Below are 26,836 nucleotides of genomic sequence, written 5' to 3' on the forward strand. Positions count from 1 at the left end.
TTTGTGACTCAGTCTTGGTCTTCCTGAGTTGAGACTTGCCCTCTGGCTGCCTCAAGTGCACTTTCTTCCATTAAATGCTCGCAGTCCCAGAGAGAACTTAGAGTATATGACACTCTTAAGGAAAAACAGCACATCTAAGCCAAATAGCATTGACAAGTGTCTGTTCCTGTTACTGCCATTCCCTAAATGTATTAGTAGGTGTGCAATTTCATTGGATCTTCTTTTTTTTTTTTTTCAATTGTCTTTGTACCTATGATTGAAAACGGTAGTTGGTCTATGGCTTTTGAGGAGGTAAGTTTTTAAAATTTATGTATGTCTGTAATAGCTGCGTCTGTCTCTCTGAAAAATGCAGTATCCTCCTCCCAAAAGTTACTTACCGCACTCTCCCAGCTGTGCGTCCCTGTGTAGGAGGGGAGGGGACGAATGGGAAAGCTATCGTCTGCTTGTTTTCCAGTTGTACGAGGTGGGGCATGTTCCAGACAGCGTGATGAGCGATTGAGGGGTTATGGAGGCAGTGTCTCCTGGAGTCTGTGCTGTGAGGCCAGGGAAGCGATGTGCCTGTGTTGTCTGCAGGCTCTGAGAATTTGGCACATCTGCTTGTGCAAACGTATGACACGTGACTGTCTCCGGACTGACTGAGGTGCATGGGGCTGAGTTCAGCTCTCTCTCAGGTGGGCAGCCCTTGCTAATGTTTCCAAATGAGCCAAGCAAGATTGCTACCTTTCCCAAGCCCATTGAAAGGAAACTTTTCTTCTCCGTTCTGGTGTGAAGGTGAATTCTGTCTTGAATCAGTCAGTTCCAAAGCGAGTTTGGCTCCTCGGGAAAGGTTGGAAAAGACAGCTAAGTGATGCAACCTCTTTAACCCTTGGTGAGTGCGGGCAAGCGCCTCTTCATGGGAAATGTCCATCTCAGTGGCCAGGAGGGTCATGCTGCGGAGGAGGATACTGCATTTTCCCTCTGGCTTGCTTTCCCCACGTCTGTGAGTGCAGAGCCGGAGTGCACACTCCCCACTCTGCTGCTTGCTTCGCAGACACTGGACTGAGCTTCCTGCTAAAGCAAACGCCAGGTGTGCTCTAGGCTGTTGTGCTTTTTAGGGACCCTCAGACACATAATTTCTCCCCGATAGTCCCCCACCCCTCAGATGTGTGATTGTGAAGAAGGGTTCGAGTTACATCGGTCTTGGAATGGGAACTTAACCAGTCAGAATTTCAGCTGAGCTCATACTCCTTTCGCATATAATATAGCCATCAGACACAGCTCTGATCCATAGGGAGAGTAGCGACCTGTGCTTCTTAAATATTTTGAACAAAGTCCTTTTCCACTCACACCATGTGACTTTACCTGGAGATTATTTTAACTCGATTCTAAGCATGTAATGTAACCTGAAAAACTGGTAGCTGCAACATTTTCTCTTAAGCCAGATGAGTGTGATGTAAACCATTAGGGGAGATTTTTGTACCTCGGAGTCCTGCAAGTACAATTTCAGTAGAAATAGGACTTTAACTCAGGAATAGATAGTGTAATAGTCTTAACGAGGGTCCCTTTGGAAGGGATTTATCAAGAAATGAGAAAAACGCCTTCTGCATTGTGAAATATGTTGAGGAAACTGTGCTGGTGTTTGCTAGCCTGTTTCTGGCAAAGAGGGCATTTATGAGGGAAGTTTCTGAATCTCTTTTTAAATCTGAGTTTTTGACAAGCATGTGAGTTGTTTCCACAAATAGGGCAATAGTTAGATATATTGGAAGGAAAGATGCACTCTCCAGGCCCTGCTGGAATTTGGATCGTTTCCCCGAAGACTGAAAGATGCAGCTGCACAGGCCCTGGCTTTTCCATGATTTCAGTCTCCATGAAATTATGCTTCTGTGCGAGGGCAGAGCGTCTGGGGATGGATGGAGGGGACAGATGGACTTGGATGAGGACAACTTGCCCCTATACCTATGCACGCTGTCTCTTCAGGAATAAACACCTTGGCAAAGGGCTTCTGGCCAGGCAGCACTTTTGAGGGTTCCATTGTATTTCAGTCACAAAGGAAGATCCAGTGTGGTTTCATGCAGAATATGAGTATCTAGCAAGAGTGGACTTTAAAAAAAAAAAAAAAAAGTTCTTCTTTTGACATTTTTATCATTTCCAGTGAATTGAAATTCTAAATTGCTTTTTATTTTTTAAAACAACTTTTTAAACTTTTAAAATACATGTATTATATATCCATTGTGGAAAACTTAGAAACCTTTAAATATCACAAAGACAACAATAAAAATAATCCACTATCCACAGTTGATATCTTTTATGCTGTTGTAAAAATGGGATTTTTCCATTTACTTAGCTCTTTTTCTTCAAGGAAGCATAAGCATTTCTTCTGTTATTAGATATTTTTCATTTCTATTTTAATACTGCATGGAATTCATGAAATTATTTAGAAATAGCTAAGTGATTTGGGATTTTAAAATCTTTTCCAGTAGGTGTCTTTTTAAAAAGTGGTTTAACATTCCCCGATTACCCCAGTCTACCTTCCCCAGAAGAGAAGACAGGGAGGAACCCTGTTGGCTGGTTAGAGTCAAGTACTGGTTTGGTCTTGAGCTTCTCTGCCGGCCTGTTTCTGAATCCACTGCCCCCACGACAGCCGCAGGCATTGCCTGTACCATGTTTCTTAGCCCTTCTTTGAAAAACAACAAGAAAAAAGAAATTATGTTTTCTTCTTTCCATATAACAAACCCTATAGAAGACAAAATTCACCACAAACACAAACTCACACATACATAGAGTATGCCATGACGAAATCTCGTTCAGGACATAGATTTGTCTCCTGGTTGTGCAACACTGCTTTAAGGTCTGAGTTTTTGCCACCCTTGCAGAAGGCACGGCTAGGAGTGTAAATGTGGAAAACAGGAAGGTGTCATCACATTGAAGTCTTTCCTGTCAGCTCTCTGGAGTCTCCTGTAATTGCTAACAATAGCAGAAAAAAAAGCACTTTTGATACTTTGGAATGGAAAACACTACATTGCTATTCTGATGGGAATGTACACAATTCATAATGGCTAGTTTAGGGGAGACCTCGCTTCCTAACAATGTAACTTGGTTCTCTCATCATTTAACTTTGTTTCAGATTTTTTTTTTCCTGGGAGTTCAAGGGGGAAAAATAGCTCAGTAATGTATTTTACCCAGCATCTTTTAATCTGAAATTTAAAAAACAACAACAAAGCAAACGTAAGGACAGTTGTTCTTATAACACAAAAATTGGTGTTCAGAAAAGTAAACATATTTTTACCCAAAGAATGAAAATGTCATATAGCAAAGTCACGAACCCAAGCATCCTGCCCCCTGATATTGGAAAAACAACTTGAGGCCCTTTCTAGTGGTTTCCCTCTATTCCAGCCCTACTGTGTCTTGTGGTTTCCCCTGAGGCCGGGGTGGGGTTATTATGCATGTTTCCAACAAAGAACTGCCTGTGTCTGCATTCTAGGTCTGTGGAAACCTCACGGATTGGGGGTACGTGTGGAAATTCTTGTTTTTTTTGTGGCACCTTTTTTATAATGAAGTCCTGCCTGGGGGGTTAGGGGCCGGGGTAAGTTCACGGGGTAGAGTGCCGCCTCTGCACCGCTCGCTTAACTCACCGTTGTTTCCCAGACAGCTGTCCTGCCCTCCTGTGCCGCTGCGCCTTCTCCTCTACACCTTCAAGTTCACTAGTCGTTGCTGCTTGTTTTTCCTCACCACCCATCTGTTGCTGCTAGTACCTCAGGCACTAACACCCACCTCTGGTTGTTGCTCTTTTTCTGCAGAGGGAGAACCGGAGATTACAGGAGGCCAGCATGAGGTTGGAACAAGAGAATGATGACCTCGCCCATGAACTTGTAACCAGCAAGATTGCTCTGCGGAATGACTTGGATCAGGTACACCCATCATTCACTAGGAAGAAATAAGACTGTGACTACCTCCTCAAGGGCAAGGACCCAGTTGCTCTCACCACAGTCCCGCCGGGGCTCCCTCTGTACTTGACCGGGAGTCAGCTGCTTGATGGATGCGTGGGTGGGTGTAGGTGGGAGGGGACTGCTTGTGCTGTTTGGAGCAGGTGGGAAACGCCAGCCTTGGAGAAGGGTTTGGGTCACTTCTAAGCAGCATGTGTGACCTACTTTTTTATACCTCGGCACTCCTGTGTCTCTTCTCTGCACCTGTAATTTCCTAAGGCAAGGCCTGCCAGCATAGTCACCTGAGAGCCTCCGCCACCGGGAATGCTCATCTACCGTAAATGGAAAGGATTTATGTGACGTATGCACATTAAGATACACATATTGTCAGGTCAACAAGCATCTTAGTGGCTAAGCGCCCACACTGCCTGGGTGTGAATCCTAGCATTACCATTTCCTAACCACGTGACCCAGGCAGTTCTTACCCTATGTATAGGTACAAAAAAGGCTGCCTCATGGGATGATGTGAGAATAAAACAAGGGAAAGCAGTTTAGTAGTATGTGTTGAATAAACTTTAGATATTGCTAGGAAGACATTAAATTGTTTAACTTCCTTTGTTCTTTCCAACAGTACTGACAGCTTTAGGACTTCTGTTTTCTATTGCTGGAGTTTTCAGAAACAGTTGGCAACGTGGAAGGAGTCTTGTGTAGATTTAAAGTTATCACTCTATTTTCTGACTTTAAAAAAGTGAACATTCCCAGCCCTGGCCAGGTAGCTCAATTGGTTAGAGTGTGGTTCCAATACGCCAAGATTGTGGGTTCGATCCCCAGTCAGGGCACATACAAGAAGCAACCAATGCAGGCATAAATAAGTGGAACAACAAATCGATGTTTCTCTCCCTTTCTTTTCCTCCCTCCCTACCTCCTTCCCTCCTTTCTCTCTCTCAAATCAATTAAAAAAATTTTTTAAGTGAACAATCCCAACAAATAGTGTGCGATCAGAAAAACTGAGACTTAGAAGAGGCATTATTGTGCTCTAACTATGCATTGGCATTGTTTAAAATACAAATCCATGAATAATATAAATCTGATGGAATTAAGATTGAAGGAATTATAACAATGTTTAAAAAATGGTCCCTGCCACAACTTCTTTTTCCCATGTACACAGTTGATTTTGCAGCTCACAAGTTTTAACCACAATAAGGTGGGAGAAAAGACCACTGGGAAGGCAACAGTGCTAACGGGGAGAGGTGGAAGCTGAAGGAGTCAGCACCAAACAGAGTTAGGAAATAAAACAAAGACTGTGCTGCTCAGAACGCTGGATACGGAAGGTAGAAAAAGCAGCCCAGTCGGGGTGGGAGAGAGATGGCCCTTTTAACCGCAAACCTCATGCAGCTAGCCTGTTTGTAAGGTGTCGGTATGAAAAGTATGTGACTAAGAGAGCCAGAACCAAAGAAGGAAGAGGCGTCTCCAGTGGATGAGGGCCACACCCCACCGGACCGCAGTGGTTACAGTTTTGTATTAAGACTAGAGTGGTGAGTTAGTACTGTAATGAAATTCTTGGTTCCCTGTTAGCTTTCCAAATGGCCCTAACTCATAACTCATTCTGTCATTGTGAATCTTTTATCCATTAATAGTTTTCTTGAGATGGCGAGCTAAATGAAAAATGTTTTAAGCAGTTGGCCTCAGTGGGCGTTCCGTGAAATAAGCTAGAGCTGTAAATTGAAAGTTGTGTGGGTAGTATATTTGGTAAGCCTTTAGAAGTTTTAAAAAATAATGAAATTAAATACCTACTGACTACCTACTATGTACCAAACACTATATTAGTGATTTCTAAGCATTATCTCATTTAATTTTTCTAAAGACTTTATTATTTTAATCTTCCATTTTATAAATGAAGAAACTGGCATATATACAGGTGTCTCCCAAAAATATATACACATTTTTAACAGCTGATAGCTCAATTTCGAAAATGAGATGTATTTTAATAAACACTGCCTTTATAATTATTTAAAGTATGTGTACACATTTTGGGGGGACACCCTATATACGTATCAGAGATTTGGTCAAAAATATACATACAAGGTTATTTACTGCAGTGTTACTTATAAGAATAAAACATAGAAGTAATGTATATGTCCAATAGAAGGGGAGAACAGAAGTTTATTTGTCAAATGTCTTTTTGAAATAGATTTTTAAAACAATGGGAAGATAATGATATAATATATGTATTTTTAAAGTAAATTAATTTCTTTTTTTTAAGGATAATCTTTTAAAATATATATATATTATTGATTTCAGAGAGGAAGGGAAAGGGAGACAGAGAGAAACATCAATGATGAGAGAGAATCATTGATCAGCTGCCTCCTGCACGCCCCCCACTGGGGATCGACTCCGCAACCCAGGCATGTGCCCTTGACCGGAATCGAGCCTGGGACCCTTCAGTCCACAGGCTGAGGCTCTATCCACTGAACCAAACCGGCTAGGGCAGTAAATTAATTTCTGTATAATGTTTGTATCTATCTAAATTGTAAGGATAAGGCTGGCATAGGGCCATCCTTAAGGAGAGGCTAGAATATACCTGGACAGGAAAAAGGCCGACAATAAAATGCATTAAAATGTTACTACTAGGTATCTCTGGGTGATAAGAGTGAATCTAATTTTTATACTCTTCTTTATACCTTTATTTTTTAATTACTAATCTTTTATAAGAAGACCTTAAATTATTTAACCACCCTTGGTTAGATAACAATATACATTATAACTTTTTAATAATCAGAAAAAAGATATTTAAAATTTTACTTTAAAATGTTTTAAATACAAAAATATATTATTTTAAAATATATTGTTTAAAGAAAAATATATTATCTACAAGTAAAAATCATCATAAAATTAATTATGTAAAAGTTTTTTCAAGAAAATCCATTTTGAGGATCAGTCTGGAAGGATGCTCCATGGGTACTCCAGAAATAATTGAGTGCTGAGCACCTAGGAGCTCATGTAAATACTGAAGCAGCCCCTGAAGAAAGTTCACTCCTTCATCTATTCCTTCTCACTCCTATTTCTTCCCTTCATACCTCTGTTTCTCTTTCTTTTAAAAGAATAAGACCTGGCCCCTGCCTTTTGAAGCTTGCTATCTGGATGAAAGAATAAAATTTGCTATTTCATGGATATCTCCTCCTGATGTTGCAGTTTCTGCCGAGCAGGGCTTATTCACCTACCAAAAAGCTGTCCCCACAGGATAGGTGACCCGCCTGGCAGCTTCAAGGAAGGGCCCTCAGCTGTGAGTCTGCCTCCCCCAGCTGGCCTAGTACTTTTCCATTCCCAGTGGGTCAGGATCAGATCTCTTCATTAAAACAGCAAAACATTAAACAAACATGAAAGAAGATTGTGGTAGAAATAATACGTAAAGCAAACAAGCACTAGTTATGTAATTAGGAACTTTAAAAAAATAAATTACTCCTTACCCTTGTCATGTTCACGTGGGCTTCATTCAGGCTTCTTGGGTACGAAGGTTCTCAGTGTTTCTCTCTGACACAGCTTCTCTTTTGAGAACTCACCCTCCCTCAGCTCCTTCAGTAAGGGCTTCTCCGCGATTAGAAAGATTGGCAACGTGAACAGATACATCTCCGGTTCTGTTTCTGCTGCCCCCGGCTCTCAGGCCCTCCCTGTCCTTTCCTGGTCCCAAGGAACACAGGACACTGACAGCCAGGACTTTCCCACGAAAGTGCCTAGGTCCCTCCTAACCACATCATGTTTCCTGTTAGACCAGAAACACGTACTAAGTGGCAGAGTCTTTTGTTTTATTTGAAACAACTGGCTAGTTCTTTGAGAAACCATCTCTGAAAGCTCCTCATCCCGATGGTAGAGCCTTTTGATCAGGTGATGGGAGGATTTGTGATTAAATCACAAATTGCAGTGTTTCTCTCACATTCAAGTCACAGAAGCCTAACATAGAGGAGAAACTTCAGATGAAGCCTCCTGGGAAACTCTGGCTCCTCCCACATGGGGCCCACAGAAATTTCTGCAGATGTCAGATCTGAAAGCAGTAGAAATCCAGTGAGCTTGCTTTACCTTGGCCTAGTGAAGAATGTGCAGCAGAAAATGTGAAATAAAAATAGTAGGTCCTCTCATCATAAATATTTAGTTGTTTATTAAAAATTGCCTCTGGAAAGTGGCTTTCTTTTTCTTTTATTTTAGACATTTCCAAAACTGCATTTTTGAGGTCTACCTCTAATTTTAAGATGCTCTTGCTGTGTAGATTTCCCCCCTAAAATCTAATGTATGAGTGTCCTTAAAAGGGACTTTTTCACCTTAAGTACCTGACACTTTCAAGTTATCTGAAAACAGAGCTATAACCTCTGAGGTACAGGTCATGACGAACATCAGACAGTGAGAACAGAGAAGCTGGATGTGGTTTCCCTGCCAGCACCCAGCAGACTGTGCTGGCCTGGCCATCTGGACATGCGGCAGATACGGCGAAACAGACAGGAGGCCACCTGGCCAGTGTTCACAGATACTTGGATATCATTTTGCTGCTGTCAGCCAGGGACAGCTTTTTCAAATAGCTTCCATCCTCTGCGTCAGTGGTTTTCTCTGCCGAACGTGTCCTGTGGCTCTCTGCCACCTCCACTCCACACAGTCTGCTTCTGTAGTGACGTTCAGAGCCCCATCCGCTTATTCGCCAAGTACTTACGGAGTACCTGCTCTCCCTGTGCTGGGCTGCTTCCGGGCTGTAGTGAGGCACAGAGAGATGTGGTTCCTGCCGCCCACAGCCTAACGTCCAGTGGGCCAGACAAGTAAATGACACATGGAATTATCATTACAGACGGTGCTAAGTGCTGTCAAAGGAAGTATGACAGAGTTAAATAAACAGGAGCTAATTTAGATGGGGGTCGTGGGGCAGGGCTCAGCCATGCTTCCCTGCACATGTGAACTTGAAGCTGAGATCTAAGGGGTAAGAGCCTTAGAGTGTAAAATAGGCACATTTTTAACTGAGTGAAACTAACACACAGTGCTTTCTTGGTTAATTTGGGCTCTGTCTCTGAGTTAAGACCAGAGTATTTTTCTGAGCTTTTCTTGGCCATTCTAGAAATATGGTCTTTTCTGTTTAGATTACTTCACTTTTCCTCATGGATCTCTCTATTATTTATTGATTAGTTGACTTTATTTTGAGAGAGAGGTTTGTTGTTCCACTTATTTATGTATTCACTGGTTGATTCTTGTATGTACTCTGACTGGAGATCAAACTTGCAACCTTGGCATATCAGGATGATGCTCTAACTAACTGAGATACCCGGTCAGTGTTCTATCATAGGTTTTAGGTCTTAATTTCTCCCTGCTATACTCTCTGTCCTATGTGAATACTCTGGTGGGGCTCAGCCAATCTTTGAATTTTCTCACCTATCTTTGGTCCATGGATCAGCCCCTCTCTTGCTCACCCTCTCTGAACCCACCCACAGAATCTACTGGTTAGAAGCCTCCCTAAAGGCTCCACCCACTTCATCCAACCATTTCCACAGGGTCAGAGTGAGTGCTGTTGTGCCATCTGAAATGTGTAAGGAGCATTTAGAAAGCGCATGGGCTCTGATGCCAGTTCAGTCTGAATTCGGATCATGGCTCTGATCGCAGATGTGTGCCCCAGTCGGGTTATTTGATCTCTGCAAACCTCACTGCCATTACCTGTAAAATAATCATTGTTGTGAGGGTTAGAGATAATGCGTGCCAAGGGCCTGGTATGTCATTGGCATTCAGTGAAAGCAGCCATCCCAGGGTTACCGAGGAACAAAAAGAATGGCTTGTGGTGATGTTGGAACAGGAAGTGCTAGAGTTGGAGAAGTAAATACACTCCCTTCACCATCTTTGTCTTTATGACTGTGACACGCTCTGATTTGCAGGCCGAAGACAAGGCAGACGTGTTGAATAAGGAGCTCCTGTTGACCAAACAGAGGCTAGTGGAGACGGAGGAAGAGAAGAGGAAGCAGGAGGAAGAGACTGCTCAGGTAACAGGCGCAGGCGGGCTTTCCTTTACACAGGTATGTTACCCAGGTATGTGGAGCTGACTCATACTTTAGACAAGAAATCATCTTATTCTAAATCAATGGTGACGTCGAAGCAGTCCATGTGAGTGGCATCGAGCCTCCACATTCCCTTTGCAGGTGTTAGAAGAGGAGGCAGCGTTTCTCCCCTCGAGCAACCTTTAGGAATTTGCCTTTACTGAGCTGTCTAGCCAGCGTGTTCACTTTTCTCTGAGTTTAGTAACTTGGGATTATGATCCAAGAACTTTGACAAATCTGCAAATTTCGTGTGGGATCTCAAGGTAATTGACTTCTCTGGAGTAATTTATGTGGATTGTGAAGCTCAAAGCCCACAGAATCTCTGCTGGGAGTTGTCTCCATTGGTCACACTTCATTTTCCTGATTCCTGGCTTGGAAGGAGATGTAACAGTGTTCCTGGCAGAGCTCTCAAACCTTACTCCCAGGGAATAAAAGAAACCCGTGGGGAACCAGCCGTGAAGTTAGCACCTGACAGTCTCCGTGAGTTAGGAAGCTGTTCAGCTGGAAGACGCCTCCATTGAAAGGTCCTGGATTGGGGGCAGGCAGGGCCTCTCCGCCCCAGGAGTGGACACTTGCAGCTTCCCTGGAAGAGCAGGCTGTTTCCCTCTCTCCGTCCAGCCAGGCTGATTAACTCATTCATTCTAATCTTTCTTCTGAGACACCAAAAATACTAACTATCAAGTAGGACACAAAGCCTTTCAAATACCTACGTCCAAGCAGAGGAAGTTCCAGTGAAGTTACTAATGAAGGATTGTATCATTTAGCACCTTTTAGGGTTTATAAAAAGTGTTCTATGATTTTTATTGCAATTATTTATTATTATTTCAATTGGCCTATTTTGAACCAACATTTTTTTTTTTTTTTTTATTTAATGTACTTGAAAATTTTCAGGGCCTGATTACCCAGTTTGATGTAGGCCTTTTGATGAGTTTTGTTTTTCTCTTTTACTTTCTACCTTTTGGGGGCTCACTTTAGTACCTCAGGTAAAGGTGAAGCTATTGGCAAGTGACCTTAATCCATGCTTCTTCCCTGTTTTAATCGTTATAGTACCCTCATGAAATTTGTTAGTGGAAACTATGGCTCAGAGAATTAAGTGTCAAAACCTCACAGCCATCTAAGTCTGTCCTGAGGTCCATGGGCCCTGTGATAGGAGGGGGAAAGGCAATGGCATATGTCCTTACCTTATGTAAGATAGAGAATAGAAACTAATTTAATAATCAACTTTGAATCAGAATAACCTACAAACTGCTTTTAGAATTTTACAATGTAGCAAATATGAAGAAATTCAGAAATCTCCTAAAGATATGAGCCCAATTATAAATTGCACTAATAAATTTCACATACAGATTTATCATTAAATACATGATCAGAATAAACAGATGAATTCTGCATCACAGCATCTCCAAGCTTTTGTTTGCTTGTTTGGTCAACAACTTGGAAGTCCTGATTTCTTCCCCCTCTATCTGGTGGCACATGAGCCTTTTCATCATCTTCAACTTCCCCTATACCTAGAATTCTAGAGCTGCCGGATTACAAAAATAGCTGGTTTTAAGTTTAGCATTCATAATTCAGTATTTCTTTGACAGTAACAAGCACCTCCTTTATGCATCACCTTAGCTCCTTCTGAAGTCACTGTTTCTTTAGTCCCTGAATCTCCTGGCCTCTGGGGCTCTCATCTTTCTCCATCTTTTTCTGATTCTACTCCCAGAGCCCCTTGTTCGTGCCTTCAGGGAGCTGACAGCAGTGACGGTTGGGGATATGAAGAGGAAGGCTTAAAATGTTTTCTTTAGTAATTGATCATATAGCATCCAGGGTCCAGGCAATGTGGCCTTGAGGTTTTGTTTTAGACTCTCATAAGGATAAATGTAGCTTCTGAATCGACAATTAACGATAGATTTATAAAGTAAGTAGTAAGCATAAGCAGTTTTATAATCGGGTTGCTCCTGTGTCTTATATATTACAGGAAAGAAAGTAAGATTTCTGTATCTCATGAGATGATGAGGATTTTCAAATGATCAAGATACAGCTTCAACGAGGAAAATTTATATAGTTATAGTGTTTATCTTGCCATTGGCTCTGATTCAGGCAGACCTGAATCTAGATGTTTGTGGGAATTATTTAAAGATTGTGACTGAGTCTTGATGTTTTTTATTCTCACTCTTTCTAGCTAAAAGAAGTCTTCAGGAAACAGCTAGAGAAGGCAGAATATGAAATAAAGAAGACTACAGCTATCATTGCCGAGTACAAACAGGTAATGTACCGCTGTGGTTTTTGTCGCTATGAAAGTAATTGTTGTTGTTCTTCAGGGAAATATATTTTGTTTTCAGAGTTTCCAGAACAATGACTGCACTGCATTCATTAAATTTGTTGGCTTATTTTCTCCTCTGAAACTGGCAGTGGTTGGACACGCTTGCTGATAACATGGAGGTTTATTTGAGCAAAACAATCTGTTGTTTGTTCACAATATTTGATAGATTTAGAGGAACAAGAAACCTTATTATTACCACGGGCATCCTGTCTCTGCCCTACTCAGAAGCTAATTTCCTATAGAACACACTAGTGACATTTGCCTCTTTGCCAAGGACTAAAGTTTAGTGATTGTATCAAATGGCAGTAGCTAGGGGATCAGTGTGTCCTTTGCTGTCACAGTATAGAATGTGGGAACTCATTTTCCCACTTGGCTATGTGGCCTTGTAAAGGGAGACAATATCTGTGTATAAATAAGAGGAAGGGGAATTTATTGCATATGGGAAGTGGGGACACTCCCTGGAGAAAGGCTGATGTGAGCTGTGCTTCAGCAGCCAGGTGAGATGTGGGTGTGTGGAGAGGGAGAGGAGAGGATGGCCATGGGGAAACTGCATGTGCAAAGGCACGGAAGTAGATTAGTGGACAGAAATAGTTTAGTTTGGCAAGAGTATCAAATACAGAAGGAAAGCATAGGTGAGTGGGGGCCCAGTTTAAGGAAGATCTTCAGGGATAGCTGAGGTGTTTGGACTTAATTGTTTGTAGTAGGAACACCTAAGCAGGAAAGTGGCATGATCCGGGACTTATTCTTGGCACAACTGTGTCCCAGTGAGAAATGTGGAACCAAGAGGGGATCCACAGGAGAGACACAGACCAGTAAGAGGCAAAGCATGGAGTCCAGGTGAGAAAAAATGGGACCCTGACTAAAATCAGTAGTGACGATAGTGGAGGAGAGGGAGCCACAAAAAGATAGCCATGTTTTGCTAGAACGAGGGAAAACATTGAAAGTGATCATAAGATTTTGCATTTGGGTAAGTGGGAGAGGGCATGGTTAGACATTAACCAGTACAAGGAACATTACAGGCATGTGCTGTGGAACCCGCCATCGCTGCAGAGGCAGTTTTTGTCACCACGTTAGGCCATATGCCGCACTCTGCAAATAGCAGTCCTTGGGACTGTTCTTGAATATTATTTGGCAAGCACTTCAAGTCATGTTAAAGGCAACAGGCCCATCTGTTTGAAGATAATTAGGACATAAAACATGATCAAATGCATTCTATAGTTGGAATTGGTTATCATTGGCTATATTTCAGAATGTTTTGGTTTATTTAAAAGGGTATGTGGCTTAAAATTACTAGGGTGATCGTTTCTCTTTAATGTTGTTATCTCCAGGCGTGGACCTGGAGAATTCAAGACTGAACTTCACAAGCAGGCCCTGGCCTCTAGGACTGTTGTTGAGTAAAATGGGGTTTCTTTTTAGTGCCTATTTTGATAATAAAGGTAGACCTTTTATGTTGCCAGTCCAAATTGCACTTGAAAATTTGACATCCCCTAACTCTTTTTATTTCATTACTCAAAAAATTAAAAATTCAAATTTCACTCAAGTTCAATAAGAGTTGAACTTTCAGTATTTTTTAAAGCAATTTTTCCTTTTGGCTTTAAAGCACTTATTTCTACCTGTTGTAGTACTTGTTAGTACCTTATTTCAGCATCAATAATAATGAGATTTTATTTAATGAGCACTTATCAGCCAGGTGCTATACTAAACTCTTTGAGTACATATTTTCCGCTGATTTTTACAACACAACACTTTCTGGCCAGGAGGAAACTGAAGCTTTGAGAGCTTATGAATTTCCCAAGGACATAATACTAGAAGGTAGTAGAACTGGACGCCCAGGCTTTACGTTTTATGCTGTGTTGCCAAACTACTTGATGAGAGTTTTAGTCTTTATTATTTTCTGGTCATTTAACCTTTTTAAAAAATTTTATTCACTCTGCCACTTCTTAAGGAAATTTTTGTCATTGAAAACAGAGACTCTTTTCATGGCTGTAGATAGGAGACATTTCTGGTTCAAACTGTTTTTCATCCAATTCCCAGCATAAATAGTATCTTGCACAAAGTAGATGCTCAGCAAAGTTTCTATAGAGTGATTCCAGAAGCAGGACAGGAATTCACTGCAACAGTCATGAGGCTAGAGACGGAAAGAACTCACATCTTCCCCATGTGTTTCCTTCTACTAATTAAGATAGTGCTCCACACAGGGACACTCCCAGGCCTTCGGCTGCTCACTGCAGAAATGACCACATCTGCACAATGTCTTCCAGCAGCAGAGATGCGATAACACAGGAGTTGGTAAAGTTATGTGCACGCTCTGTAAGAATTATTCTATTGTCCAGTATGGAGACTCTTTTTTCCTTTTCTTTAGATCTGTTCCCAGTTGAGCACCAGACTGGAGAAGCAGCAAGCAGCCAGCAAGGAGGAGCTGGAGGTGGTAAAGGTGAGGAGAGTGGAGTAGTTCAGTGATAGAATTTCTTCCACATTCACAGTCCTAAGGGAGTGCCTGGTAGAGGATCCATCCCAGTATGTGATGCTGCCCCACAGGCAGGATGGCTTCTGCACATCACCCCCCAACCCCCGCCCCCCGCCCCACTCCGCTGCCCCTTGTTGTAGAGGACTTAGGAATCATGGAGAATAGTATCTCTCTTCCCTGCAGCTGAGAGTTATGTCCCCATAAGTCTTATGGGCTGTCAGAGGCAGGTAGTGGGTGTCAGCATCGTGACAGGAGGCCCCGAGCTTTCTCGGATGGTGGAAACCTGGGAACCCTCAGCAGCTGCATCCCAGCTGTGCCTGAACTGATGCAGTGCTTCAGTGTATGACCCCAGTTTCATCCCATCACTCTCTTAGACAGTAAACAGCATGGTTAATCTAGAACTTGACTGGAAAACACATGTTGGGTTCAAACACCAATTTTTTAGAGGTTTGTTTTTAAAGAAAACTTGTAGCATTTATTTATATGCTGCCCCCTAGTGGTATTGATTATTTGAAAAAAGGAGTTGCTTATTCTGTAGAAACAACAGTAAACCAAACAAATGGATTGGTATTCTTAAGAAGTAATGTTGGGACCAGTGCTCTAGAAACCTGATGTAATTCTATTTGAATATATTCAGGTTTACTACTAGTAATTTCTATGCATTCTATGGACTTCAGCATATAGTTTAACAACTTGGGCAAGTTATTTAACCTCTCTAAACTTTATTATTTTGTAAAAGAGAGAACAGTACCTGCCTCATAAGGTCATTTTGAAGATTAAATAAGATAATGTATATAAAGTGCTTAGCTTAGTACTTGGCACACAATAAATGCACATTTTAGTAAGTTATAACCTAAAAATCTGAGACATGAGAAATGAAAATATGAACTTTATTCTGAGTTTGTATTCTAAAAGTGCATTTTTCTTATTTCATGTTATGAAACACCAGTCTGAGAATATTAGTGAACATAGAGTTAGTGGTCTCCCTCCCCAAACCTGCTAAATTTGGGGTTCATAATCTTCCCTTTCTGCTCTTCCTTTACCCCACCCCCACCCCCCACTTAACTTTTATCACTCTTTGTACCTTGTAGAAACAATGACCAAGACTCAGTTGACAAAGTTCTTGGCCTAAAAGGATTAACTATCCTGAACTAAAAATCTTTGTGGAAATAAAAATAAACAAGGATTTATATTAATCACTCCATAAAGGTTTTATTGAGCATCTTCTATGTGCACAGCTAATAGATTTTTTTAACATAAATTTTATGTGACAAAGGGCTCAGAATTTTCCTAAAGGAACAAATTATACAGATGTATGTGAAACATTGAGGAAATAATTCAAAAGCATATACTAGTAAGTAGGTGCTGAGTTAGATAACACTGACAATCAGTTATAGAAAAAGCAAAGTCATAAGAACTGTAGACCAAAGGTGACTTCAGGTCTGGTTGGACTAAAGCAGGGTGAGTAGAATTCAGTTAGAAAGATTTAAAACAGGACATCTGAAAGAAACAGTGTGAGTTGAAGACCCAGAAATAGGAATGAGCATTTCAGTATTTCATTAAGGAAACTGATGTGATTAGAGTATGCATTAAGAATAGAGGAGATTATTGGCTAACAGGTGGTGTTACCTAATGGAAGGCCATGACATTCAGAAAGAGGCATTTGAACTTGTTTTAGCTAGAATCAAGAATAACAACCAACACTTATGAAGCTGCATATGTATTATCCCATATAACCCTCCTAACTACCTTAGAAGATATACACTATAATCTTCTTACCAATTTATTATCTTTTTTTATTGATGATGGTTTCTAAAACAGGTAAATCATTTCCTCAAGGTCACAAAGCTGATAAGCGGTTGTGCCAGGATTTGAACTCAGGGAGTCAGACTCTACAATCCATACACTTAGCCATTACACCACACTATCTCCTCTTTCTCCAGTCCTACTTCTTCAGCTCTTATTTAGCATGATGTGATGATAGCTTCTGATTTTTTCATCCTCCTGTAACACCATCCCTAACACCATTCCTCTATCACCATCCTGTTTCCAGTTAATTCTCTACACTGTAATCAGAGTGATCATTCCCAAATATAAACTTGACTATATCACCCTATGTATTCATTTAGAATTAGGTAGGCCACACATAAAAAACCCAACATAACATTGATTTAAACACAAAAGATGCTGATTATCTCATGTAAAAGAAGTCTAGGGGGGAGAGATCAACCAAAGGACTTGTGTGCATGCATATGAGCCTAACCAATGGTTAAGGACAACAGGGGGGTGGGGGCATCTGTGGGGAGGGGTGTGGGATGGAAATGGGGGGATGAGGACAAATATGTGACACCTTAATCAATAAAGAAATTTAAAAAAAAAAGAAGTCTAGGACTAAAAAGATCCTTGGTTTCACCAGTGTCCAAACTTTAGTGACCCATATCCTCAGCATGGGCTTCCATTCTCAAAGGTCACCTAAAAGTCAAATCTGTCAACTGGAGTTTCCACCATCACACCCACATTCTATGGTGGAATTTTAGGCCAAAGAAGATGCAAGGATACAAGGGCCTACCTCCAGTTGGGTGAGTTTCTCTAAGTAGCCATACATATCAGAACTTAATCTTATGACTACACCTAATTTCAAGGGAGTCTAGAAAATGGCACCTTTTATCTGGGCATTTTTCCAGCCCAAATAACATGAGATTTCTGTTACTAAGGGAGGAGGTGGGAATCTGTGGTCTCTCCCACACATCAGCATGTCTGCTCCATGAGGCTAATTGCTCTACTCCAACATGGAGCACAGGCTTTGGTGAAGTGAATGAATGAATTTTCTTCATGATAAAATCAGGATTCATGAGCATTCTGTTTCAGGACTTTTACAACGTGGCTGTGGAGAACTCGTCTCACTGAGTACCTCTTACTAGCACATCACTTCCCCTCTGCTTGAACGTCTCGCTCCCTGGAGTTCTCTGAGGCTGCACACAGTCTCGTCTCTGCTGAAATGTCCTCCTCCCTCTTGTGAGATTAATTGCTTCCTTTATAAGGTTCAGCCTAATGACACTGCTTACCCAGCTTGGTAAACTTTTAATCACTTAAAACCCAGATCAAAGCCACCACTTTAACATTTTATTTAATCAACAAATATTTAGTCAACAATAAACATATACCAAACACTTGCTGTGTGCCTGTCTGAGTCAGCACAGGGTTCTTAGGAGAGCTATCAGACATCTTTTAAGTCTCCAGTGAACATGAATCAGGCAGGAATCGGAAGAGCACAGTATGGATGGGCTAAGAAAGAAACCAGTGAGGCCGAGAAGGTGATTTTAGGGATTCAGGCCTGGGATAGGGAGAGCTTGGTCATGTCAGAGGAAGAATTTAATGAGCAGCTGGAAATGGAATGAAGGAGAAGCTAATGAAAAGACACCCAAGTCTTCAGGCCTCAATGGTGGCAATGCGCACAATGACACAAAGTGGGAGGGCTGCTGCGTGTGTGTGAAGAGAGGGTAGTTAGGGTTATGGATATTGAGCTTGCTGTAACAGTAGGACGTTGAAATAGAAAGATTATGTGATATCTTTTCTCTCTGAACTATTTTTGGAGATATTTTAAGCAAATAGCAGCACTCTTTTCTCAAAGAGAGTTGCTGTTGTCTGGTGGTGGTTATGCTGTCATTGGCAGTCCAGGTCTGAGTTACTTTTATTACCTTGAACAGTAGTGATCATCTTTGCTTAATGCTGAACAAAAGAACTTACACTTTATTTGTTGCAAGGATAGATTCAGGTTAGTCATAATGACTTCAGTCTACTCTAAGCAAGTTACTTACATGCTGAGTTTCTTCATTTATAAAAAGGGGGTGAAAATGGTACCTAATCACACAGTAGCCCTAGGATTAAATGAGATACTGCATGCAGAGCATGATGGATGGGGCTTGGCATCTAGTAAGAGTAATGGTAGTACAACATTTCTACAACAGATGTCAAAGAGGGGCTGTAATACTGTCTAGTCCCAGTCTCTCTAGAGCAGGGGTCCTCAAACTTTTTAAACAGGGGGCCAGTTCACTGTCCCTCAGACCGTTGGAAGGCCGGACTATAGTTTAAAAAAAAAAACTATGAACAAATTCCTATGCACACTGCACATATCTTATTTTGAAGTAAAAAAACAAAACAGCAAAAACACCTGCATGTGGCCCGCGGGCCGTAGTTTGAGGACGCCTGCTCTAGAGATACTTTGAGGAAAAGGGGCATCTGTCTTGGATAGTTGGGTTTTGTGCTGACTGTAACCTTGTTGGTTGTAGCATAAGGGAAATAATGACCTTCAGAAATAGGCCTGCATTTGATGGCAACAAATAGCATCTAAATAAAAATTAAGCCGCATATTGTTTCAGGAAGCAATTTATGCTATGGAATACAGCTTAACGTTGGTTATCTCCTTTGTATATTTCAGGGTAAAATGATGGCCTGTAAGCACTGCAGTGACATTTTCAGCAAGGAGGGCGCTTTGAAGCCAGCAGCCATAAGCAGAGAGGACCAGGGGATTGAATCAGATGATGAGAAGGACTCACTTAAGAAGCAGCTGAGGGAGATGGAGCTGGAATTGGCACAAACCAAACTGCAGCTGGTGGAGGCCAAGTGTAAAATTCAGGTTGGTGACTCGATAAAAGGTTTGGGATATTTTAGGACTTTAGAATATACATATTTAGCTCAGAATCATAGAGGTTATGATAAATACATTTTTTCTGCCCAAGAATGTGTCCTGCATAGTCAGGTGTTTGTCATTATTTTTAAACACACAGATTTAAATGAATATTAATAATTAAAATTATATCTTGTGAGAACTTAAGCATACACTTTTTTAGTTTCCCCTGCAATTTTTTTGCCAAGGTCCTTTCTCATTGAACTTGGTCACTTTGGAAAATGAAAGGCCAAACCTCCTCTGATGGTTGAACATTTTTTGACACCCCCCCCCCTTTTTTTTTAAAGCTTCTTTTCATCTTTACCTGATTTGGCCAAATTCCTTTCTCCATAATCTCTTTCCATATCGAAGGCTAACATAATTAGAAAGTAGTCCTGGCTTCTCATGAACTGTCCCCCATTCCCCATTTCCTCTTTAACAGTGAATCGTACCCACCATGTCCTGACGTCGCTCCAACCCACACACACAGGTGTGCTTAGCTGTCTCTGCCTGACCTTGAATGTTCTCAGGGCAAAGGCCATGTGTTTGGAACTAGAACTCATTCATGCTGTACTCTATCAGTAAAAATTCAACCCATCCATATGTTTATGTTTATTTGTGGTTTAAAACAGGTTATATCAGGTTGTAACCTAAATTGCAGGGTGAATAAAAAGATAACATGAGGTTTCATTTAACTGTTCAGAGAAGGCACAGATTCTGGTTTTTAGTGGTACCTCTTCTAGCTGTAAACTTTTATTTATTTATTTATTTATTTATTTATTTATTTATTGCATCAAGAAGCCAGTTAAATTTCTCCTGGGTTTTCTGGGAGAAAAACTATGACTCTGTAGTCCTGGGGATGCCAAGAAGCTCTACTGGATTTTTAGGCAGAGAGAAAACATTTATAAAACTCAGATTATTTTGTTTCTATTTTAATTAGGAACTTGAACATCAGAGAGGGGCCCTCATGAATGAAATCCAAGCTGCGAAAAACTCTTGGTTTAGCAAAACCCTGAACTCTATCAAAACAGCCACGGGCACCCAGCCGCTGCAGCCGCCACAGGGCACCCAGCCACCCAAAGAGAGCACATAGTTCCTGCCTCAGCCCAGCACAAGAGCACAACGATCAAAGCGATGGAGACCCCGAGGACTCTCCCAGGTGCCCCTTTGAAGAAAGAAAGTAAAGGAGGCCAGGAAGCAAGCCCGCTCTTTCAGTGGCTCTCACTCTTCCTTGTTTGCCACTTTCAAAGGGATATTATTGAAACTGACCTGCTTTATGTTGAATACCTGTTTTCGAGCTTCTTGGAAGGCCATGTTCAGATCCATCCTAGTATTACCCATTACTTTACATGCCTGCTATTTAGTTGGAAATCAGTAATTCAGAACTACATGCTTTTTTTATTGAGAACTAACTGTTCATATTGTTTATCTTACATAAAAATGGAGATGTCTTTTATTCCAAGGTTGAAGTGATAAGACGATATTTGCCACACAAAAAGAAATTGAAATCTAAAACTCTTAGCTTTTCAGGATTTATTCAGGTAAAGCACACTGTGGGGCTAGTCAGGACCACTGTCAGGCTTCCTCCTGAAAGTGATGTCCTGGAGAGCAGTGCCCTGTCGGAGGGAAGGACAGACCTGGGATTGAACAGTCCCTAAAGCAAGTTAGTTTTATTTCATTTTATGTTGGGTGCATCTGGAAAGGAAGTGCCAAGAACCATAGGATAAGTTAGGCCGTTGAGAAGTCACACTAGAGAAAAGGAACTGAGATTTCGATAAACACAGGAAGAAATAAATAACTTTGACCCTGGTGTTCTAACAGATCCTTTTAAGAACTCCCCACAGGAATTGCAAGGTCCTAAATATGAACACAGTTGTGCGTGCTGGCAAACGTCAAGTCGAAGTGGACATTGCGAGTTGTAGCCTTAGGAAACCTTCACCAGAGAAGCCTAGAAAGATCTAGGTTTAGCCACTGTGTTCTGAAACAGGGACAGAGAATGTCATTTAATGTTGACATATGCTTGCTAAGGAAACACTAACATACTGTAACTTTGTCAAAGTTATGAAATGGGGAAATGGAGGTCAGCTTCACATCATCTTAGTTTAATCTTAGGCAGTTTTTATTTCTATAGCTCCCCAAAAATGTGCCCTTGGTACTCCTAGATGAGGCTGCAAATGCATTTGTAACATTTTTGATTGAATATGAAACCTTTATAGAAATACTTATCTCATGGAAAGGTAAAGAAAACTATTGTTTAAAAGTTGATGGAAATATTTTTTCTATTATATTTAACATGTATATATCAATAGTCCTCACAGGAAATCCTTTGGTAAGGGCAAAACAAATTTTACCATTTCCTAAGCTTTTTTGGCAGCTTTTGGTCTTTTCCACCAACCCAACTACTGTCAGTAACATTTACTGACACTCATCCTTGGCTTCCTCGTTGAACATATTCTTTGCAAATGATCTTAACCTCTATATTGCCAGAGTGATTCTCATCTGTGCCATATGGTGCAATTAAAATTAACACACTCCTGGAGATAAAGATCAAGTAACAGTCATCTTGACCAGGAGCACACACTACAATTTGCTTCCCTCTAAAATGGTCATTAAACTCTAAAAAGTGAAGTCCCTTCCTCAGTGTTTATAGGCTTGTTACATTCATGAAATAATACTTTCTTACAGCATTTCTTGTTTTGGTCCTGACATCTTTCATCATTATATTCATTTCCTTTTACCAAAAATGAAAATAAGCCAGCATTCCAGTGTCTATGTTGACTTTAACATTCCCTACATAGTGGTTTAGAAAACTTAATATTTTTATTTTTTATTTTTGTAAAATATAATGGCTAGAGAATTGCATATTGGTACTTGTTTCTGTAAATCATTTAGTATAATTTGTTAGCTTTATTGATACTTTATGCTTTGATACCAAGAAGCCTTGTACAAGTTGCCTTATCAAATGGCCAGCTAAATTAAAGATGTTCTTTTCTGTTTTGTGAATCTTGTGGATCTACTATACAGAGCTTTTTTAACTTCCAAAAATTGGCACATTCCACAGAATGACTAAATTGCATAATTTTCCTTAAATAGTAGTTGAGGGAGAAATAGAATGGTTCTAGGTCCAGTCTTTATCTGTAAACTTGGTCAAATTTCATTTTTTTCTTTAAACAAAATCACCAGGTATATACATTCCAAATGTTTAATAAATCAATCTTTTGCATTTTCTTTTTAAAGATTATAATGGTAATCTACAGATTTTTTTTCTTTTCCAGTTCCATATCATATTTGAGTATGTTTTGGTACCATAAGTTTAAACCTTTTCACTGCAATGCCTTTGGGTCAGTAGCAATAGTAAAGATAGAAAGAAAGAAAATTCAAAATATGGCATATGATATGATTATTCAAACAATGTTATAACAGCATTATCCCAAACCACATGTCCTTCACCGTCTGTTGTTTAAAACTCATGCATCCTAGGATTAACTGCTAGTTTTAATTTCACTTATTTTGAAGTATATTTGAGAATTGCTACTCTTCTCTTGATTCCTTTAGAAAGAGATTAACTAGCCCAAATATCAAAAAAATTTTCAGATATTATAGTGTGTTCTTCATCTTTTCCTAGAACACATTATCTAAAACATTCCTCCAGAATCTAACATATGCAACATTCTGAAAAGTGATTACTTCTCTTTTCATTAAATTCTGCAAAATAAATGAAGGGAATGAACTTCAACTTGATTATTTAATTCAGTAGCTTTTATATCTTGAAAATCTTATTTAACATGTATTTTAAAGCTGAAAGAAACCAAGCTGAATTTTGCAGTGCATAATTTGCTAACTACCCACATTCTGAGCCATGGCACAATTTGGTTATATTTAGTTACATATAATTAAATGCAAAAAAACCCACAAAAACAAACAAACTCTGTTACCTAATGTTCTGTATATGAGAGCCTTTCAGAAACACTGATAGGAATACCATACAGGCCTATGGTCTATATTAACATACAGCCAATATCTGTATTCCCCTCTCCTGGCTATTAAGTTGGCAGTTTCTTCTACATTGACTTTCTTAAACTTCCATAGTAAAATAGAAAAGCAGTCTTTGTACTAATGTCGGGATATTTAATCGTATTTGTCTTGGTTCATTTATTCAACGTTTTCATTCTTTCATACTATATATTATTTATTTTTCTCAATCACCTACTCTATTTTCTTAAACTACTTTCCAGTTAATAACTAGTGGCTTCATTTCCCAGCCAAAGTGAGTAAAACAAGAGAATACACAAGAGGTGAGGAATCCTTAAAAGGGTTGATTAGGTACTGCAGATGAGAATCACATGTAACTGAGGTAAGGGGCTGTTTTCTTTTTTTTTTAGCTGAAATCACTCTACTAACTATTCTGCTAAGGTGGGTGTCTGATTTCAGGACCCCTTGAAGGGACAAAGGAGCTTTTAAAAAATTAAATACCTTGTTTGTTTTATCTCTCTTGAAAAGAACACTTAATAAGATGATTCTGTAGTATAACTTTTAAAAACAATACTTACAAAAGCTCTGATTCTCTTGCTTCCGTTATAAATAAATGAGAGAATGGACAAACTATTGTTTGATTTGAACAGTTAGACTTGTGTGTGTAAAATTTTATAGAGTGTTTCTGACTCTTGTATACCCAGGTACCATGCACCTGCATACATACATGGCAATTGAATACAGAAGGGCTGGCTGGTAACGGCTCAATGGCCTGTTAACTACCGGGTATAAAGCTCTTGCCCTCGAGTTGGAGTTGCCAGGCTCATGGTCACACTGAACTAGAACTGCTCCAAAACATCCTTCCTCTCTCATAGTGGCTTCTGTACAATAAAGGCAAAGCCCTTTACCTTAGGAATTCCTTGTCTTTCAAAAGCTACCAAAATGAATACTTCATTGGGGGCTGCACCTCAATAGGAGATGATCTTGAGTTGTAATGAGAAAGTGGATGTTTACAAGTATGGAGTGACTCCAGTCAGTGGTCAGGAGTCCCCTTCTCAATTTCCATCTAAAAGACTACATGTCCAGCTTATCTCCAAATGAATTTGTTACCTGCTGTACAAACATCTTCATCAACATGTCCCATTTTCCCCACCTCCATCCCAGGTTTACCATCAGTTGTATTCTGAAAAACTTAAGAAAAAAGAATCACTGAGTAGAAAATGAACATTTTAAGTTCCTTTTGTTTTCATTGGCAGTAAGTTAACATGTAAAATCTTTTCCATTGTAACATAAGTATATATTATATATGGAATAAAATATAGGAAACTGAATTATAAGACTATAAATGCATCAAGACTCTGGTGTCATGAAAGCACAAGAATAAAGCTGGAGATGGTCCCAGAATCCAAGATGTCTCAATAGCCTTTTACATCAGTTTCTCTATTTTTGGTATTTTGCATAATATATGGATCCTTAATTCAAATGAAAGAAAAGAGTTTCTCAGTCAGCCCCACTTCCTTTCTTTCAACTCCTACTTTTCCCTTGCTGAGGAGGTAGTAGAAATTATGTAACATCTATTTTCAGGAATAGTATGATTTTTGTCTGTGGTTTCTCTAATGAAAACGGGTTCTGGGATAAAGGAGTCGATTGGCCCCGACAGTGCTAATTGACTACAAAAGAAATAATAGTGAGCAGCCTCTCTCCTCTATAAACACTGACCAATTAGATGTTTCCATAATTCCATGTATTATGCATAGTACACTCCATAAATGTAAATGTAATGCTTGTTAAGAAAAGTGCAATTTATTGTACATTGTCCCCAAAATGTTTACTTTTATAATCGTTATGAACTTGAATTGGATTAGTAGCTTGTTTCCATGTGTGAATGGAGCCTTGTGAAATAAACAAATGCAACCCAGAAGGTAACACAGGTGACTGTTTTTGTGAGCCAGTGATGTTTTCAATGCTTTGTGTTGCCCCTTTGGCCCCATTAAGCAGTAATAAACATTTGTTCCCGAGTCCATATCTGTCTTTTCTGTTTTCTTCTAGTTGATTTTATTCTGAATCATCGGAACCCAGTGTTTATGTAGCACTTCTTATTAGAAAATGGACTCCAGTCAGCTTAGAAAGAAAAAGTACACAGGAACTTGTTCCAGGCTCTACCTGCAGGATGTCCTGTACAGCAGAACTGCCAAGGGCCCTATTTTCCTCTCTCTAGAGATTCCTTGGTTGCAAGTAACAGAAACTCTCAAGCTAGCTTAACAATAAGACAAAAGGAAATAGGGACTTATTTTATTGTATTATAGATACCAAAGGCCAAACGGGGCCTGAAGAGGCATTGGGACAAGAGACTTATTGTTGACAGTATTACAGATGTTCCTCAGCCCCCTCCCTTTGCCCCCCTCCACCCTGCCCCTGCCCCACCCCAACCCTTCACCACACTATTTATTGTCCGTGCCCATGGGCTATGCATGTAAGACTATCCTGATTTTTATAACACCTTAGGCTAGTTTTATTGTTTTTAGACTTCATTTCACGTTTGTGAAATTCATGCATTTGCTTTTGAATTGTACTCCCGTTTGTTTGCTAGGATAAGGATCAACCTGCATCTTACTAAAAGCTTTTTTCTTCTCTGACTTGCTGATTCTAATCACTACCTTGGGCGACACGTAAAGCTGAGTGACTGCGGTCTATCGGACTTCTCAGTGGCTAGTGGTTACGCTCTCAAACGTGCTGCAGATGTTTTGAGGCTGTCAGAGGCTGAAACACCTGACAAGTGGGTTGGTTTCTTAAGGGCTTTTACTGAGAGGCTGGAGCCAGCAGAGCGGAATACAGTCCCAGAATCCACACCCGGGTGAGAACTGGCGACTGGCAGAATGGTCAGTGGCGGGGTCGAGGGGGCGCGGGCACCCTGGAAGTGCTTCCACAAACCACAGGGAAAGTAGAGAGCGTATTTAAGGTCATAGAGTGTGGCGCCTTGTATTAGTAGCCTTAACCCTGGCGGCGCCGTCACGTGCCCAACACAACCCCACTTGGTCCCTGATGACGCAACCATGTCGCTGATGCCATAACCCACTGAAAGTAACTGTTCTCTTCAGGGTTCTCCATAGTTAACCCCTCGTTCTCACCCGTTTTAACAACATAAATAGGCTGCCCCTTTTCCCTTTTGTGTCCACTTCTCGCAGAGGCTCACAGGTTAGCCTCAGACAAGATGGCTGCCTAGTTGCTCCGCTGTCCTAGAAGAGACGGAAGCAGCCGCCTCTCTAGTCAACTTTCGACTTGGATCTCGAAGACCGATACGTTCCTTCCGGGTTGGGGTAAGGTTCCGAGTTGCGACTGCGCAGCCGGGGCAAACAAGGCTTACGTACTAACGTAGAGTCGTCCTGGCGGAGAGGAAGTGGCGTTACACTTCTCGCGAGAGTTCAGCGTCGCTAGGAGGCTCGGCGGGCAGGAGGGGCGGAGCCA

General features: G+C 40.6%; 1 protein-coding gene across 1 annotated transcript; it reads left to right on the plus strand.

Annotated features, from left to right (window-relative positions):
* Positions 1-241: 241 nt before the first annotated feature.
* On the plus strand, positions 242-25,299 carry LOC129147033 (rab GTPase-activating protein 1-like). Its single transcript, XM_008145875.3, has 7 exons — positions 242-291; positions 3,777-3,887; positions 9,800-9,904; positions 12,126-12,209; positions 14,629-14,700; positions 19,172-19,369; positions 20,340-25,299. The coding sequence occupies exons 1-7, from the start codon at positions 253-255 to the stop codon at positions 20,490-20,492; spliced, it is 762 nt and encodes a 253-aa protein (XP_008144097.2). The 5' UTR covers positions 242-252; the 3' UTR covers positions 20,493-25,299.
* Positions 25,300-26,836: the final 1,537 nt, after the last annotated feature.

This window comes from Eptesicus fuscus, chromosome 22 (assembly GCF_027574615.1).
Source record: "Eptesicus fuscus isolate TK198812 chromosome 22, DD_ASM_mEF_20220401, whole genome shotgun sequence".
NCBI classification, from domain to species: domain Eukaryota; kingdom Metazoa; phylum Chordata; class Mammalia; order Chiroptera; family Vespertilionidae; genus Eptesicus; species Eptesicus fuscus.